The 16,828-nt window shown below is 50.9% G+C and overlaps 2 protein-coding genes across 2 annotated transcripts in view; both read left to right on the top strand.

Annotated features, from left to right (window-relative positions):
• Positions 1–5,452: 5,452 nt before the first annotated feature.
• LOC121304185 (tapasin-like) lies at positions 5,453–10,707 on the top strand (the record flags this gene model as incomplete). Its single annotated transcript, XM_041235153.1, has 8 exons — positions 5,453–5,639; positions 6,269–6,517; positions 6,881–7,246; positions 7,575–7,892; positions 8,189–8,290; positions 9,101–9,126; positions 9,374–9,424; positions 10,081–10,707. Coding segments are annotated over 7 exons (1,263 nt in total), but the record flags the coding sequence as incomplete, so codon positions are not given.
• A 1,249-nt stretch (positions 10,708–11,956) lies between these two features.
• LOC121304184 (ral guanine nucleotide dissociation stimulator-like 2) overlaps positions 11,957–16,828 on the top strand; it is a 26,098-nt gene continuing 21,226 nt past the window's right edge. Inside the window, exons 1-2 of the mRNA XM_041235152.1 lie at positions 11,957–12,315; positions 14,516–15,993. Coding sequence (XP_041091086.1) covers positions 15,826–15,993 — 168 coding nt within the window. The 5' untranslated portion in view covers positions 11,957–12,315; positions 14,516–15,825. The remainder of the gene's footprint in view (positions 12,316–14,515; positions 15,994–16,828) is intronic.

Below are 16,828 nucleotides of genomic sequence, written 5' to 3'. Positions count from 1 at the left end.
TAAATCGACAGACTTTGCCTTTTAAATAAACCCTGTGGCGCATTGTAACTGTAGCACCGCGCTGCCAGCCTGCAGAAGGCGTTGCTCTGCGCCTTACAGACACTGAAAAATGAGCAATTACCATAACTCATGGATAATAATATAAAATATATACAAATTAAAACGCATTACACTTTGGAGTGCGTGTGTCCCGAGTAAAACAGATAAGCACAGACACACACACTCAGAGGCGCAGGTGCGTACCAGTGAAAGTGAAACCAACCCAGTTTGCTTGCATTCTCGGTTGCTTTGACCTCAGCGGGGAAAACCAGACTGGATCTCCAGCAGAACGGTTCTGCCTGCCTGCCTGTCTCTGGACCCACAATGCCAGAAACCTTCGCTATTTACAAAGTAGCCGCTATTGCGCTGATATGCAGCAGCTATATGGGTAAGTAAATATGGCAATATAGCATTTCAATATTATTATTATTAATAATATTCAGTGTGGAGATCGGTGAAGGTTTGAAAGGAGCGACTTGATAAAATACGATAAGAACGTGCTTTAGTTTGATACAGTCTGCATTTAACATTGCCTTTAAAAACGGATTATAGGGTTAACTGTAGTGACTATTTCTAGTATGTTTAGATGGAACACGTGGCGCGACGGTCGGGACGTGCTCCGCAACTGCAGACGCGGAAATGTAGCATGTGGAGATCTTTTTTAGATCGTTATGTCTTGAGTACCCTATTTAGAAATATTAGTATGAACGGGCTTGAGTTTTTTGACAGGGTTCTTTGGGTGTGACATGGAACTGTTTAAATCACGGACCAATGTGGTGTTAACTGGTAAGTGACTATTTGTTTATGTTTCGTGTTCTGTTGTGACACGACACGCTGCGGGAACACAAAATGTCGGTTTGTTTTGTGTATTGTATTTTTACTTTCGATTTGCTGCACTGCCTGTGTGCGAGGCTTTGACTCCAGCAGTTCGTTCTTCGTGTTGAAGACGTGTTTCACATACAGTCAGTTATACAGCCCCCTCCAGCTTTTATTATTCACTTTCGTAAGTGCGGGACTTTCCTTCGCAGAGAGGGGATTAGCATCACTCGGTTGAGGCTCTGTCCTGAGTCTCTGGCCTATATTCATCAAGCGTTTAACCACCTCTACTCCCTCTCCCTCACCCTCTCCCCTACCCCTACCCCTCTTCCTCAGGGGTAACGGGCTAACCCCTCTCCCACCGTGCACTCCCTCCCTCACCCATCTCCTGTCTGGCCCGCTAACCCCCGGATGCACCTCGGAAACGGTTCTTCCTAACCCTCTCCCACTACCCCTAGAGGTCACGCCTGCAGGCGCCTTCCTTCCCCGGAACCCCTTACTCCCTCGCCTTCTAGTCTAGTGTTACCCACCTTACGCCCGCTGGGGGGGGGGCGCCTTGTTTTGGTGTGTTGCTACTCCCTCTCCCCGACCCTCGACCCGCTACCCGCTACGCCCTACCCTCGTTCCCTCGCCCACCGTCTACGCTTCCCTCGTATCCCTCCACCCTCTCTACCCCCGGGGACACCTAACCCGTACCACCTCTCCCCTACCCCTCTCCCGTTACCGCGTCGCCGGGCTGCCTACCCCTACCCCTCTCGCCTCTCCCCTTCCCTACTCCCCCTGCCCTCTTCTTCTACCCCTGGACTCCCTCGCGGGGGGCCCTCCTCTACTCCCTTCTCCGCCTACACCTCCCTCCCCTCTACCCCTACCCCTCTCCCTCTCCCCTACCCCTACCCCTCTCCCACCTCTACTCCCTCCCTCACCCTCTCCCCTACCCCTCTCCCACCTCTACTCCCACTCCCTCACCCTCTCCCCTACCCCCTCCCACCTCTACTCCCTCCCTCACTCTTCCCTACCCCTCTCCCACCTCTACTCCCTCTCCCTCACCCTCTCCCCTACCCCTACCCCTCTCCCTCTCCCCTACCCCTACCCCTCTCCCACCTCTACTCCCTCTCCCTCACCCTCTCCCCTACCCCTACCCCTCTCCCTCTACCCCCCCCTACCCCTACCCCTTTCCCTATCTCTACTCCCTCTCCCTCACCCTCTCCCCTACCCCTACCCCTCCCTCTACGCCTCTCCACGACCCCGGCCCATACCGCCCCCCCACCTCTACTCCCTCCCTCTCAGGTAAATCCTATCCTCCCCGACCCCTACCCCTCCTGGACTACCTCTAAACGTCCCTCTCCTCCACGGTCCTCTCGAGGCGCTACCCCTAACACCCTCTGGCTCCCTCTCCCCTACCCCTACCCTCGCGATCCACCTCTACGCCCACCTCTCCGTGACTCCCTCTCACCTAACCCTCGCCGCTGCGTCCCGCGCCCCTACCCCTCCCCCTCTCCCCTCTACTAAGACCCCTCTCTCACCCCCCGACCCCTACCCTCCACTCTCCTCACCCTAACCCCCTACCCTCTCCCAGGATACTCCCCCCTCCCCTCTCCCTACCCCTACCCCACTTTCCCCCTCTCCCCCACGCCTATCGCCCGATACCCCTACCTCACCTCACCCTACTCATCCCCGACCCCGACCCCTCTCCCACCCCCTCCCTCCCCTCACCCTCTCCCCTCCCTACCCCTCTCCCACCTCTACTCATCCCTCTCCCCTACCCCTCTCCCACCTCTACTCCCTCTCCCTCACCCTCTCCCCTACCCCTACCCCTCTCCCTCTCCCCTCTCCCTCCCACCTCTACTCCCTCCCTCACCCTCTCCCCTACCCCTCTCCCACCTCTACTCCCTCTCCCTCACCCTCTCCCCTACCCCTACCCCTCTCCCTCTCCCACCTCTACCCCTCTCCCACCTCTACTCCCTCTCACCCCTCCCCTACCCCTCTCCCATCTCTACTCCCTCCCTCACTCTCTCCCCTACTCCCTCTCCCACCCTCTCTACTCCCTCCCCTCTACCCCTACCTCTCCTCTCCCTCTACCCTACCCCCTGACACCTCTCCCCGAACCCCTACCCCTCTCCCACACTCTACATCCCTACCCCTCCCTCACCCTACCCCCCTACCCCTAACCCCCTCTCGCCACCTCTACTCCCTCCTCAAGCCTCTCCCCTACCCTACCCCTCTCCCCTACGCCCTACCCCTACCCCTACCTCCATCCCTCTCCCTCACCACTCTCCCCTACCCCTACCCCTCTCCCTCAACCCCTACCCCTACCCCTCTCCCACCTCTACTCCATCCCTCTCCCCTACCCCTCTCCCACCTCTACTCCATCCCTCTCCCCTCCCCTCTCCTACCCTCGCCCTACCTCTACTCCCTCACCTCAACCGCTACCCCTCTCCTCGCCTCCCTCACCTACTCCCTACCCCTCACCCCCTAGCCTCCGCTCCCACCTCTAGAAGGATCGCTACGTCCCTACCCCTCTCCCCTACCGCTCCCACCTCTACTCCCTCCCTCAACCTCTCCCCTACCCCTCTCCCACCTCTACTCCATCCCTCTACCCCTACCCCTCTCCCACCTCTACTCCCTCCCTCAACCTCTCCCCTACCCCTCTCCCACCACTACTCCATCCCTCTCCCCTACCCCTCTCCCACCTCTACTCCCTCCCTCAACCTCTCCCCTACCCCTCTCCCACCACTACTCCATCCCTCTCTGCTACCCCTCTCCCACCTCTACTCCCTCCCTCAACCTCTCCCCTACCCCTCTCCCACCACTACTCCATCCCTCTCTGCTACCCCTCTCCCACCTCTACTCCCTCCCTCACCCTCTCCCCTACCCCTCTCCCACCTCTACTCCCTCCATCACCCTCTCCCCTACCCCTCTCCCACCTCTACTCCATCCCTCTTCCCTACCCCTCTCCCACCTCTACTCCCTCCCTCACCCTCTTCCCTACCCCTCTCCCACCTCTACTCCATCCCTCTTCCCTACCCCTCTCCCACCTCTACTCCCTCCCTCACCCTCTCCCCTACCCCTCTCCCATCTCTACTCCATCCCTCTCCCCTACCCCTCTCCCACCTCTACTCCATCCCTCACCCCTACCCCTCTCCCATCTCTACTCCATCCCTCACCCACTCCCCTACCCCTCTCCCATCTCTACTCCATCCCTCTCCCCTACCCCTCTCCTCACCTCTACTCCCCTACCCGTGGACGATGAGGTGCTGGAGTTGATGGTGAGGGAGTTGGGCTTGGTGGAATAGGTAGGAGTAGAATGGGAGAGGGCTGGTGCTGAGATGGGGATAGTCGAGAGGTAGAGATGGGGAGCTCTCCGAGGTCGACTGAGGTAGGGCTTGACACCCTAACAAGGGCTGTGTGGACTGGTGGAGACTGTATCGGAGGAGGGATTGGAAAGGGATGGAGAGAGAATGGACTAGGGACGAGTTGGAGATGAGTAGGGAGTACGGGGATACACCACAGAGACGGGTAGAGATGAGGTAGGGAGTGGGTGAGTCCATCCCTCACCCTCTCCCCTACCCCTCTCCCACCTCTACTCATCCCTCTCCCCTACCCCTCTCCCACCTCTACTCCCTCCCTCAACCTCTCCCCTACCCCTCTCCCACCACTACTCCATCCCTCTCTCCCCTACCCCTCTCCCACCTCTACTCCATCCCTCTCCCCTACCCCTCTCCCATCTCTACTCCATCCCTCACCCACTCCCCTACCCCTCTCCCATCTCTACTCCCTCCCTCACTCTCTCCCCTACCCCTCTCCCACCTCTACTCCCTCCCTCTCCCCTACCCCTCTCCCATCTCTACTCCATCCCTCACCCTCTTCCCTACCCCTCTCCCACCTCTACTCCCTCTCCTCTACCTCTCCCCCACTACTCTCCCTCCCCTACCCTCTCCCATCTCTACTCCCTCCCTCACTCTACTCCCCTACCCCTCTCCCACCTCTACTCATCCCTCTCCCCTACCCCTCTCCCACCTCTACTCCCTCCCTCACTCTTCCCTACCCCTCTCCCACCTCTACTCCATCCCTCTCCCCTACCCCTCACCCTCTCCCCTACCCCATCTCTACTCCCTCCCTCTCCCACCTCTACTCCCTCCCTCACCCTCTCCCCTACCCCTCTCCCACCTCTGCTTCCTCCCTCACCCTCTCCCCTACCCCTCTCCCACCTCTACTCATCCCTCTCCCCTACCCCTCTCCCATCTCTACTCCATCCCTCACCCACTCCCCTACCCCTCTCCCACTACTCTACCCTCACCCCTACCCCTCTCCCATCTCTACTCCCTCCCTCACCCTCTTCCCTACTGCTCTCCCATCTCTACTCCCACCTCTACCCTCTCCCACTACTCTACCCTCACCCTCTCCCATCTCTACTCCCTCCCTCACTCTCTCCCCTACCCCTCTCCCACCTCTACTCCCTCCCTCACCCTCTCCCCTACCCCTCTCCCACCTCTACTCTCCCTCCCTCTACCCCTCTCCCACCCTACTCCCTCCCTCACTCTTCTCTACACTCCCACTACCCCCCCCCCCCCCCCCAGCCCCTCCTGTTCTCACAGGGCGTGTGCACCTTCTCAGCGTGTGCCCTGTACTCGACTGCTGGTATGTGGAGGAAAAGCCAGGCAGTTTCCCCTCTGCCATGAAGCAGGAGAAATCCCTCATGTACATCAGAACCAGCGCCGACCTGACCCGGCCGGAGCAGAACCACCCCTCTGACATCGACCCAAAGAGGGTCTACTATGTCTCAGGTAACTGCACAGCACCGACACACCTGAGAACAGGTAACAATACACAGGCATCCACACACCTGAGAACAGGTAACAATACACAGGCATGTACACACCTGAGAACAGGTAACAATGCACAGGCATCCACACACCTGAGAACAGGTAACAATACACAGGCATCCACACACCTGAGAACAGGTAACAATACACAGGCATCCACACACCTGAGAACAGGTAACAATACACAGGCATCCACACACCTGAGAACAGGTAACAATACACAGGCATCCACACACCTGAGAACAGGTAACAATGCACAGGCATCCACACACCTGAGAACAGGTAACAATACACAGGCATCCACACACCTGAGAACAGGTAACAATACACAGGCATCCACACACCTGAGAACAGGTAACAATACACAGGCATCCACACACATACAGGCAACACAGAGACACTCGCCCACTGCACAGGTAACACAGGCTCCCTACAACATGGTTTGTTTTTTTAATGTGCTTTACCATGCCTCTCTGCTTTGAAATGCTTACCTGTGTTTCACTGTTTTTATTGTGGGAAACTTTTATAAGGGTCAGTTTCCCCCTTCTCTCTTTTTAAACCCCCCCCCCTTCTTTCTTTCTCTCCCTCAGATCCGTCCGGGCCCCTGTGCAGTTCCTCTCTGCTGTCGGTAGAGGGCGCTGTGGAGAAGCCGCATTGTGAGATTAACCCCTTCACTCCTCATCCCGCCCAGGTGGACTGGAGCCTCTCCCTGACCAGCAGCGGTGTCAGCCCAGCCCAACTGGGAGCTGATTGGCTCTCCACCTCCATCACCGCCCACAACGGGGACATAAGTGTGTCCAGCATCTTGAGGATTCCCACAGCAACCAGGCAGGCCACAGGTAATCATGATGGGGTCACAGAGTCTCACTCTGTTCTCTTTCCTTGCCCTCCTCTTTCACTGTGTTTTCTCTCAGAGGAAGAGACACACAAGAGAGAGAGACAGAGACACTCAAGACGAGAGAGAAGAGATGGAGAGAGAGATACACAACAGGAGAGAGACACACAAGAGGACAGAGAGTGGAGAAGAAACACTCTTAGAGGATAGTCTCACAAGAGAGACTCTTCTCTTGCTCTCTCTCCTCTCTGTGTGTTCTCCTGTCTCTCCTCTCTCTCTCTCTGTGTTGTCCTCTCTCTGTGTGTTCTCCTGTCTCTCCTCTGTCTCTCACTGTGTTCTCCATTCCTGTCTCTCTCCTCTCTCTCAGCGGTTCTCAGTGTGTTCTCTCACACCCCGGTCCTGCGATCTCGTCTCGGGCAGTTGGCTCGTCTGGACTGTGGGTTCTCGGTGCTGCCGGGCTGGCAGGAACCGGGTTCTGGGTTTGCGGTGGAGTGGCGGTACCAGTTCCGCGGGGAGGGCCGGCTGGTCTATGCGTACAACGGACAGACAGACAGACTGGAGGAGCGCAGTGCCCAGCAGGAAGAGGCAGGCATGGACCTGGAGGCGCTGCACCAGACAGGAAACGCATCACTGCTGCTGCGCAATTTAGGCGTGCATCATGGGGGCACTTACATCTGCACTGTGTACCTGCCCTACATCCTGGCACAGGTAGCAATGGAGCTGGAGGTCACAGGTAAGTTTCTCACCTGTAATACACATCTGCACTGTCTGCTATGTATACTGGTACAGATAGCAGTAGAGCTGGAGGTCACAGATCAGGTCTGCTTTACTTTTGCTGGCAGGGCAGTAGCTGTGCCGTGGGTGGCACTGTCTCTTACTGACATGTAGAGACTGGCTGATCTAGTCTGCATTGCCTGTCTATTGGTGGCACTTTCTTCTAGTTTTACCTGCTCAGCATTATGATGGAGTGTTTTGAAATCAAGGGCGAGAACAGTGGATGATTATAAAATGTGTTTGAAAGCCGCTCACTCTGTAAAAGCCACTCCTGTCTCCCCCGGCAGAGCCCCCACGCCTCTCCCTCTCCCCCTCCCCTCTCTGGTCCCCCCCCGGCCGGCCGGTCCAGCTCTCCTGTGAGATCTCTGGGTTCTACCCCCTGGATGTGGAGGTGCAGTGGCTGTGGCAGCCTGCAGGGGGCGCCGGGGTGCGCTACCTCCCGGAGGCTCAGCTCTCCGGACACACCCAGAACCCTGATGGGACGTACAGCCAGACCAGCTTCCTGAGAGTCACCCCAGAGTCGGGGGACCACCAGGGCCAGTACTCCTGCATAGCGACTCACCTGGGGGCCAGGTACAGGAAGACAGCCACCCTGCACATCGCAGGTAACAAGCTGGGACACTGAGACATACCAAGACACGGAGACAGACACGCTGAGACACATACACTGAGAGATACTGAGTCACTCAGACACACACATACAGAGACACAGAGACACACACGCTGAGACACATACACTGAGAGATACTGAGTCACTCACACACATACAGAGACACAGACACTGAAACACACACTGAGAGACACTGACACACTGACATGAAGTCACAGAGTCACGCACCCACACACTGAGACACACACCCTGACACATAAAAATGTTGTGTCCCTCTCTCCACCCCCCCAGGTGCGTCGGGCCCCTCTATTGAAGATGCGATCGGTTTGTTTGTTGTGGCGTTTCTTCTGTATGGGCTTCTGAAGCTGGGGAGCTGGCTGTTCTGTGCTAAAGGTACTGCACACCTGTACTCATATTAACAGTATTAGTATTATTATTACAGTGCACTCTGTTTATAAGAATCACTTATATAAGAATCAACCGCATAAAGTGATCAAAACCACTGGAACAAAATCATTCCCAACTAACCATACTAAAATACCCAGCTTGTAAGAAACAAGCAATCCGCTTATAAGAGTAATTTTGGGAGCAAACTGACTACATGCAATCCAATACTGTTTCAAGTGCAATGACTTGTACAGCCAATAAGCTGTGTATGAATTTGAATTTGATCACATCTCGCGTGATTAGGCACGTACGCAGCGTGCATACAGTACAGTGCCTGGTCTGCAGCGACTCCCAGTAGAAAAAAAGCGGTTTACGCGTGAGTCGACACAACAGGAAAAAGACAGACGCAATCGTCCCATCCTTGACCCAATTGAAGGATGCGATGACAACTTTGAGGACTGGCCTAAAGTACAGGGGCTCCCTCGTCTTGAAAAGGAGGTTTACAGGTTGTGGAAGTGCAGTGATCCAGTGCAGTTTGTAATCGGACAGTGAGTGCGCCACTGCTCTGTGCAGATGTGTTTTGTGTTCTCTGTCAGTGAACTTTTGTTTTAATAAAGTGAATACATACTGATGCGCCGAGGTGCTTTTGCTAATTGTAATCATATCGGTCCACTTTTAAGAGTCAACCGCTAATAAGAATCAAATCATCCGGGATGGATGTGATTCTTTAAACGGAGTGCACTCTATTATCATTATTATTACCCAGGACCCATACTCTAACATAATGCTGATTTTTTTTTTTTTTTTTCTGCACAGCTTTCCCTGCAGTTGAAATAGACAAGGTGGGTGTGTTTATCTGAGGATTTTAATCATTCAATCTGCACACACACACGGACACACACTGCCACAAGCACACACACACACAAACAGACACACACACTCACTGAAACACAGAGACAGACACAGACACACACTGAGACACATACACAGACACACAAACTCACTGAAACACAGAGACACACACACACTGAGACAGACATCCTTTCTTATTCACTTTTAACCTCACTCTAACTTCTCTCTCTCTCTCAGCAGAAGGCAGAGTGAGTTGGAGTGTCTTCCTCTGTGTAGCAGAGTGCCCTGGTAAGATCAGTGAGCAGCTCCATGCTGTCAGTGCAGGAGTCAGAGCCTCTGAGAGAGAGGTTCAGATCAGTGAGCAGCTCCATGCTGTCAGTGCAGGAGTCAGAGCCTCTGAGAGAGAGGTTCAGATCAGTGAGCAGCTCCATGCTGTCAGTGCAGGAGTCAGAGCCTCTGAGAGAGAGGTTCAGATCAGTGAGCAGCTCCATGCTATCAGTGCAGGAGTCAGAGCCTCTGAGAGAGAGAGAGGTTCAGATCAGTGAGCAGCTCCATGCTGTCAGTGCAGGAGTCAGAGCCTCTGAGAGAGAGGTTCAGATCAGTGAGCAGCTCCATGCTATCAGTGCAGGAGTCAGAGCCTCTGAGAGAGAGAGAGGTTCAGATCAGTGAGCAGATCCATGCTCCATTTTTAAATAAATTATAATTAATTTTTTATAACAATATAATCAAAGAAATAAAGAAAGCAAATTCTCTACATGAAGCTGCAGTGACTGCATTTGAACACCAGTAGTGGTGGCGCTGTACGCTGTATTAAAATGTTAGTGAAATCAATCTTTAAAAAAAATAAAAACATACATACATATCTGGGTAATTAATAATAATAATAATAATAATAATAATAATAATAAAAAATAATAATAATGTATTTTTTATTTGAATCGCAGGTGGTTGAAGTCATTCCATTTCTGAAGTTTTGGACTGAGGAAGAATTCAGTTTGTTTTTTCTTTTTCTTTATAGGAAAGCTTGCGGTTTGTTTTGGTGTTGATGGGGGGATTGGGCAGTTCAGCTTTGCACTGTGCATGTGTGCTAGTCAGTGTGTCTGTATGTATGTGTGTGTGCCCGTGTGAGAGTGAGTGCGTGCCTGTATGATTGTGTGTGTCCGTGTGCATGCCTGTGTGATTGTGTATGTATGTGTGTGTGCCCGTGTGATTGTGTGTATGTTAGATGTAAGTTTTTCTATAGAAAGAAATCCGTGCCTAGAATAATTGAATCTGTACTTGTGATATTGTTTAAGATGTTCATTCTACTGGTACTGTGTATATATTGAACTCTCACAGCGAATCAAGACACCTGGGTTTAAAAGGCAGCCAAACAACATACTGTTCATTATTTATTAAGACAGTCTTCTCATTAATACCAGTCATCTGTGCACTTCAGCCTCCTGTATGAGACGTTTTATTATGCAAGCTAACAGCGAATCTGTCCAGTTGAATCCTGTGGTAAAGACACACACACAGACAGACAATTCGGAACTCACACACACACACACACACATACACAGACACACACTCAGTGCTGTTTCAGATCAACGAACAGTAACACAGTTTAAACACTGGTGCAGAAAGGGGTCTTTACATTTACAACTGCAGCCTTGTTTTTTGCCGCTATGTTTTAAAAATCTGTTTGGGAAACAACAACAAAATAAAATTGTAAACATTGTTATGCTTTACTTGCTGATAAAACACATTTTGTAAAAGATGGTGTTGTGTTTGATTTTTACTATAAAACTCAGCGTGACAATAGACTAGAGCACAGTGTTTGGGGTAGCTAATTATAGCAGCTAGACTAGAACACAGTGTTTGATTGCTGATGCTATTTTAAATGCAGTCACTTCCCAATGCGTACCCCTGGGGTTCTGCAGCACAAGCACTGGGTACAGCATTGCTTCGATCTACAGTACCCCTAGTGTTCAGTAATGCTGAGCTTCCAACAGGATATCTGGTTATTGTTCAATATTAGGCTGGTCACTTCCTTCAATAGAGTCGCTCGCTGCAATCGCCCACAGCAACACGCAAAACCCGGACTGGATCACCGAGAAGGATGCAGAAGTACAAATGATAAATAAAGTTAAATCTTATGATACATGAATAAAGCAATGTATTGTGCAAATCTTGAAGGACAACTATCCAGTACAAGCAGGTATAGTGTCACATGGTTTCAGAGAGGTACTCAACCTACACACCACAAGTCCAGCAAAGATAAATCCAAGCTTATACATTAGAGTTCCTGCTTAACAGGATAGCGGTATTTAAGTATGTACTATGAACAGCGAAATAGGAGTCCAGCTGCATGTAATTCCCAGAACGAGCAGTAGGGTTGTCTGACCAGTTTACGGAGTTACTTGCAAACATGAAATGATACAGCGCTATTTGAGCTGCAGTACCAGCAATAATAATAATAATAATAATAATAATAATTGATGGCAAGTTTATTTGTACCGTCAATTAAGTAGCAAGTCCTTAGCGGATGGTTGTGACGCTAGAAGGTGTGTCCGAGTGACAGTCCCCTGCCACATGCTTGTTGTAAGTTGCATGAAAAACACAAGCCACGTTAGTAGAAACACAACACCACACACACACACACAACACACACACACACACACACCACACACACACACACACACACACACACACACACACACACACACACACACACACACACACACACACACACACAGCTGGAGTGGAGTCTTGACAAGCTGTAAAGAAAATACCTTATAAAAACTCCAGTCCGGGTTTCCACGCCATGCGTGTGTCAGTCAGTGTGTGTCAGTCAGTGTGTGTCAGTCAGTGTGTGTCAGTCAGTGTGAGTGACGCCGCGTTACAGCTGTATTCCCCTGACAGCGAGTCTGCGGACCGCCGCTCAGTACAGGACTGAGGAAAGGGCGTCTAGTGAAAAGCGATTCAAACAAATGCCCGCACACCAAAGAGCACAGGAAGCAAGGGGAACCCGGACTGAGCGTGTGTAGTGCTAAAGAAGACACACTATGTACGAACTTGTTTTCGTTTAAGAAGCGCATGAAGGTTGAAGGGGAGACGGGGCGGTGTTGAATTGCAACGCATGGGTCCGGTTTTATGTAAAACACAGAGAGACTCGCACAGCAGCTACACGGAATACGGTAATGGCACTGTCATTAACTTATATATATATATATATATATATATATATATATATATATATATATATATGTGTATGTGTGTGTGTGTGTGTGTGTTGTGTGTGTATGTGTGTGTGTGTGTGTGCACGCATAACTGGTCTCATCACCGCCTCGGTTAGTTCATGTACTTCTATACGGCTCCACACACACACACACACACACACACACACACACACACACACACACACACACACACACCACACACACCACACACACACTGTACTGTAAATGCAGGTGAACACATTAGCAATAATTCTGTTAAAAACAGGCAGACACGTTGAGATTTTAAAATAAGACATTCGTAAATAAAATACAAGGTTTGTTTTTGCATTTTGGAGTTATTGAAAGTCCGGGGGCCGAATTCGAGCAATGCAGACGTCATTGCTGATGCTCTCGCCATTCTAAAGCCCTGCTCACGAACCCTGCCGTAGTTAGAATCGGTAGAATGACGTTGTACTTTCCTACTGGCTGAGATTGTTACACCTGCCCTGAGAGAGTCAGACTCACCTGTGCCAAAGCGAATACACCTGTCGAGTTGCAGGACTGCTTTTCTGTGACGGATCTCATCATGATACAGATAGAGAGATAGGGGGATAGTTTGCATAGATAGAATTTCTTGTTCTTTCCTGTCCCTATCCTCTCCCAGTTTCTCTCACACACAGCCCTAGTCCCTCCATTCCTCTCACTATCTCTCTCTCTCTCTCTCTCTCTCTCTCTCTCTCTCACCTCTGTCCTCTCCTCACTCTCAAGATCGTCTACAGATCTCTACCTCGTGTCAAACACACAGACAGGAAGTTGAGTTCTACAGAAATAGCCAATTTCCTGCTATTTTTGTACTTCCCTTTTTTGTTTCTTTCTCATTGCGAGTGTCCAGACCACCCCCCAGTATGATTAACCCAACTTTCTCCAAACTCTCCTCTCTCCCCCCTCCATTCCCCTGTCTACTTTGCTCTCTCCCCTCTTCTCTCCTCTCCCCTCTCTCCTCTCTCCCCCCTCCATCCCTCTGTCTACTTTGCTCTCTCCCCTCTTCTCTCCTCTCCCCTCTCTCCTCTCCTCCCTCTTCTCCCCTCCCTCCTCTCTCCCCCTCCATTCCCCTGTCTCCTTTGCTCTCTCCCCTCTCCATTCCCCTCCCTCCTCTCCCCTCTCTCCTCACTCCTCCCTCTTCTCCCCTCCCTCCTCTCACCCCCTCCATTCTCCTGTCTCCTTTGCTCTCTCCCCTCTCCTCTACCCCTCTCCTTTCTCCCTTTTCCTTTCCCGTCTCCTCTTTATTCTCTCCTCTCTCCACTCCCTCCTCTCTCACCGCTCCCCATTCCCTCTCCCCTCTCCTCTCTCCTCTCTCCCTACACTTCACAGTTCTCTTGCCCGCCCAGCTGCTCATATGAAGCCTCTTTTATCTCACAGGTCAGATTGTGGACTGATAGTCCCGCAGTGGGTTGGGTAGCTAGCTCATAGTTTGTCTGTTTGTCTGTCTGGTGCTGATAGTGTGCTACAGTACTGCACAGCAACTCTACTGTATCAGTGACAGACAGACAGCCACCCTGTGTGGTAGATTAGCTCCAATCTCATCGCTACACAGGGAGTGGCCGTTTTGTTAGGAAAGGGAGTTCCTAATGAAGAGGCTGCCCTCTCTCTCTCCCCTCCCTCTCTCCCGTCCTCCCCCTCTCCTGTTCCCTCTCTCTCCCTCCCTCTCTCCTCTCCCTCCTCCTTTCTTTGCCCGCTGTCTTGTTCTTCCTGGTTTATAAGTTAATCTTCTCCTTTTGTTTTATAGCAGGGAGGGGAGGAGAGCAGTGCAAAACTAGGAGGAGGTGTTTTGGTTACAGTATTTGCATAGCCTATGTGTGTGTGTGTGTTTGTCATCTTTTGTACTTGGCAATGCTCATTTAAAGATACTATATAACACTATAGCACCCGGTACAGAACTACAGCAGCTACCCAGCATGGTGTCTGTATCTAATGCACTGGCATTGCCTGCTGTGTGCTGGGCAGAGCCTGGCTGTGCTGTGCTGTACACAGGGCAATGCTGGCGGGACCGCACTATAATACTGATATAAAACCCTGTACAGAACTACAGCAGCTCCCCAGCACAGTGTCTGTATGATGTCCTGTCATGCTGTTTTGTACAGTGATATGAACACAGTGTTTCTTGGCTTGTGTTTTACAGGGCCTGTCCTTACCATTACTGGAAAAGGAATACTATTGGAGCAAGTCGGTCTGCCTGCCTGTCTGTCACTCCACTGAACTGGAGACTCACTGTGCACTCTGATCAAACACAGGCAGGCTGCGTGGAACTCCGAGGGGTACAGACCTCGCGGCACCCCGTCTTCACGAGAGCTTGGACAGACATGGATTGGACTTACAAGCTGGACATGATCGGATTGCACACTTAACCCATGATTAAAAAGAGTTGGAGAGGGAGCGAGGAACAGAGAGAGAGGGGAATGGAAAGATGCTGGTGCGATCTGTCTGTCTGTGTGATGCTACATATTTAATCTGCACTTGAGTCTCAAAGACATACCTATATATATATATATATATATATATATTAAAGCCTGTCTGTCCATCTGTCTGTCCGTCTGTCTATCTGATTTAAACACCCTTAAAGAGGCTGCCTTGCTTAGTGTGAGTGTGTGAGAGAGTGAGTCGCTGTGTGTGTGTGAGTGAGTGAGTGTGTGAGAGAGTGAGTCTCTGTGAGTGAGTGTGAGTGAGTGTTTGAGTGAGAGAGTGACGGTCACTGTCTTGTTGCTTTTCAGGGTGATGTCAGACACTGTTTGGTGAAACGCTTGTTAGATTTAATCAGTTTGACTGAATAATTCCATTCCTGCTTGTGTGGGATAGCTTGGTGACAGCTTGGAGGAACAAAACTGCTGTGAAATCCTCAGCGAAAGAGACTTGGATTGGAGTAAACGTTATTAACAGTAGAACTTATGTGGCTTCATTCATTGAATGGAATCAAAGTGGACTAGTTTCTAGTGGTTTGTCATTGAAAACTCCAATGCTTTTTTGTTTTTAGTCAATAATTCTGATATTCTTTCCAAGTAGCTCCTATTTATTATGCATCGTTGATATTTATGAACAGTAACACTGGGGGATTTGAACAGCTTGGTTTGATAGATGAGTTTGTGGGTTCATTTATTTTATTAATATAAGAACCACACGCAGTAGTGAAAATACGTCGGCCTTCTTTTTTTTTATAATTACATATTTAAATTATTTTATTTAATAAAACATAGAGTGGTTTTTCTCTTATAGAAACTTTGTTTTTCTATTTTTGTTTTTTGATTTTTCAGTTTGTGAATGAATTTATTCAGTGCAAGCAAGCATGTGATTAATTGATTGTGCCTGTCTGTGTCCTTATTTCTTTGTGTCTGAGTCTCTGTGTGTGTGTGTGTGTGTGTGTGTGTTTGGGTCTCTCCATCATCTCTGCCCCCCCCCCCCCCCCCCAGACGTTTCTATAAATGGTTGGCTTGGACCATGCTCCCCCGTGGAATTTATTATAGTGGTTTGGACCTGCCTGGGAGGGAGAAGCCTAGCGTGACCCTGAGCAGCTTCCGACCCCACGACCCTGATGACAAAACCACACCCTCCCAGAATGATGACATCACTGCCTCACACTCATCCCAGCATGCAGCATCGCCGCAGGTACGTACAGCAGAGACAGGTTATAGAGCACAGCAGGTCTGAGGGACAAGTATAGAGACTAGACCAGGCCTTCAGTAGTGTTAATGTGAGTCTGCTTGAATCAGTTTAGTTTCAATAACACTGATGAAGGCACTAGAGCTTAAATACAGTGTTGAAGGGTTGGAAGTCGCTTGCTCGCGTGTTGAAGGTTTGGAAGTCGCTCGCTCGCGTGTTGAAGGTTTGGAAGTCGCTCGCTCGCGTGTTGAAGGTTTGGAAGTCGCTCGCTCGCGTGTTGAAGGTTTGGAAGTCGCTCGCTCGCGTGTTGAAGGTTTGGAAGTCGCTCGCTCGCGTGTTGAAGGTTTGGAAGTCGCTCGCTCGCGTGTTGAAGGTTTGGAAGTCGCTCGCTCATGTGTTGAAGGTTTGGAAGTCACTCGCTCGCGTGTTGAAGGTTTGGAAGTCTCTCGCTCACGTGTTGAAGGTTTGGAAGTCTCTCGCTCGCGTGTTGAAGGTTTGGAAGTCTCTCGCTCACGTGTTGAAGGTTTGGAAGTCTCTCGCTCACGTGTTGGCATCTCTGACTCAGACAGGAATCACCTGTTTGTCAGGAACAAACACAGGAAACTACTTCTTCTGCACAGCTCTATTAATACCCAGTTCCTGTTTGTAACCTCGTTCACCGCCCCGATCCTCTGTCAGTCTCTGAGGCCCTTGACATATAGTTCTGCCAAGGAGTTTAACTAAACATTCAGCTGCTTCAAATCTCAGAACATTGTCAAGTTGGGCCTTAAAGGATCCCAGTTATTCTCCTTCAACAACATGATTAGGCAGCCCGTTCCATCCCCTCACCACTCTCTGTGTG

Source organism: Polyodon spathula, chromosome 37 (assembly GCF_017654505.1).
Source record: "Polyodon spathula isolate WHYD16114869_AA chromosome 37, ASM1765450v1, whole genome shotgun sequence".
NCBI lineage: Eukaryota > Metazoa > Chordata > Actinopteri > Acipenseriformes > Polyodontidae > Polyodon > Polyodon spathula.
Note: the sequence above shows the minus strand (reverse complement) of the source record. Positions and strands in the feature narration are given on the sequence as shown.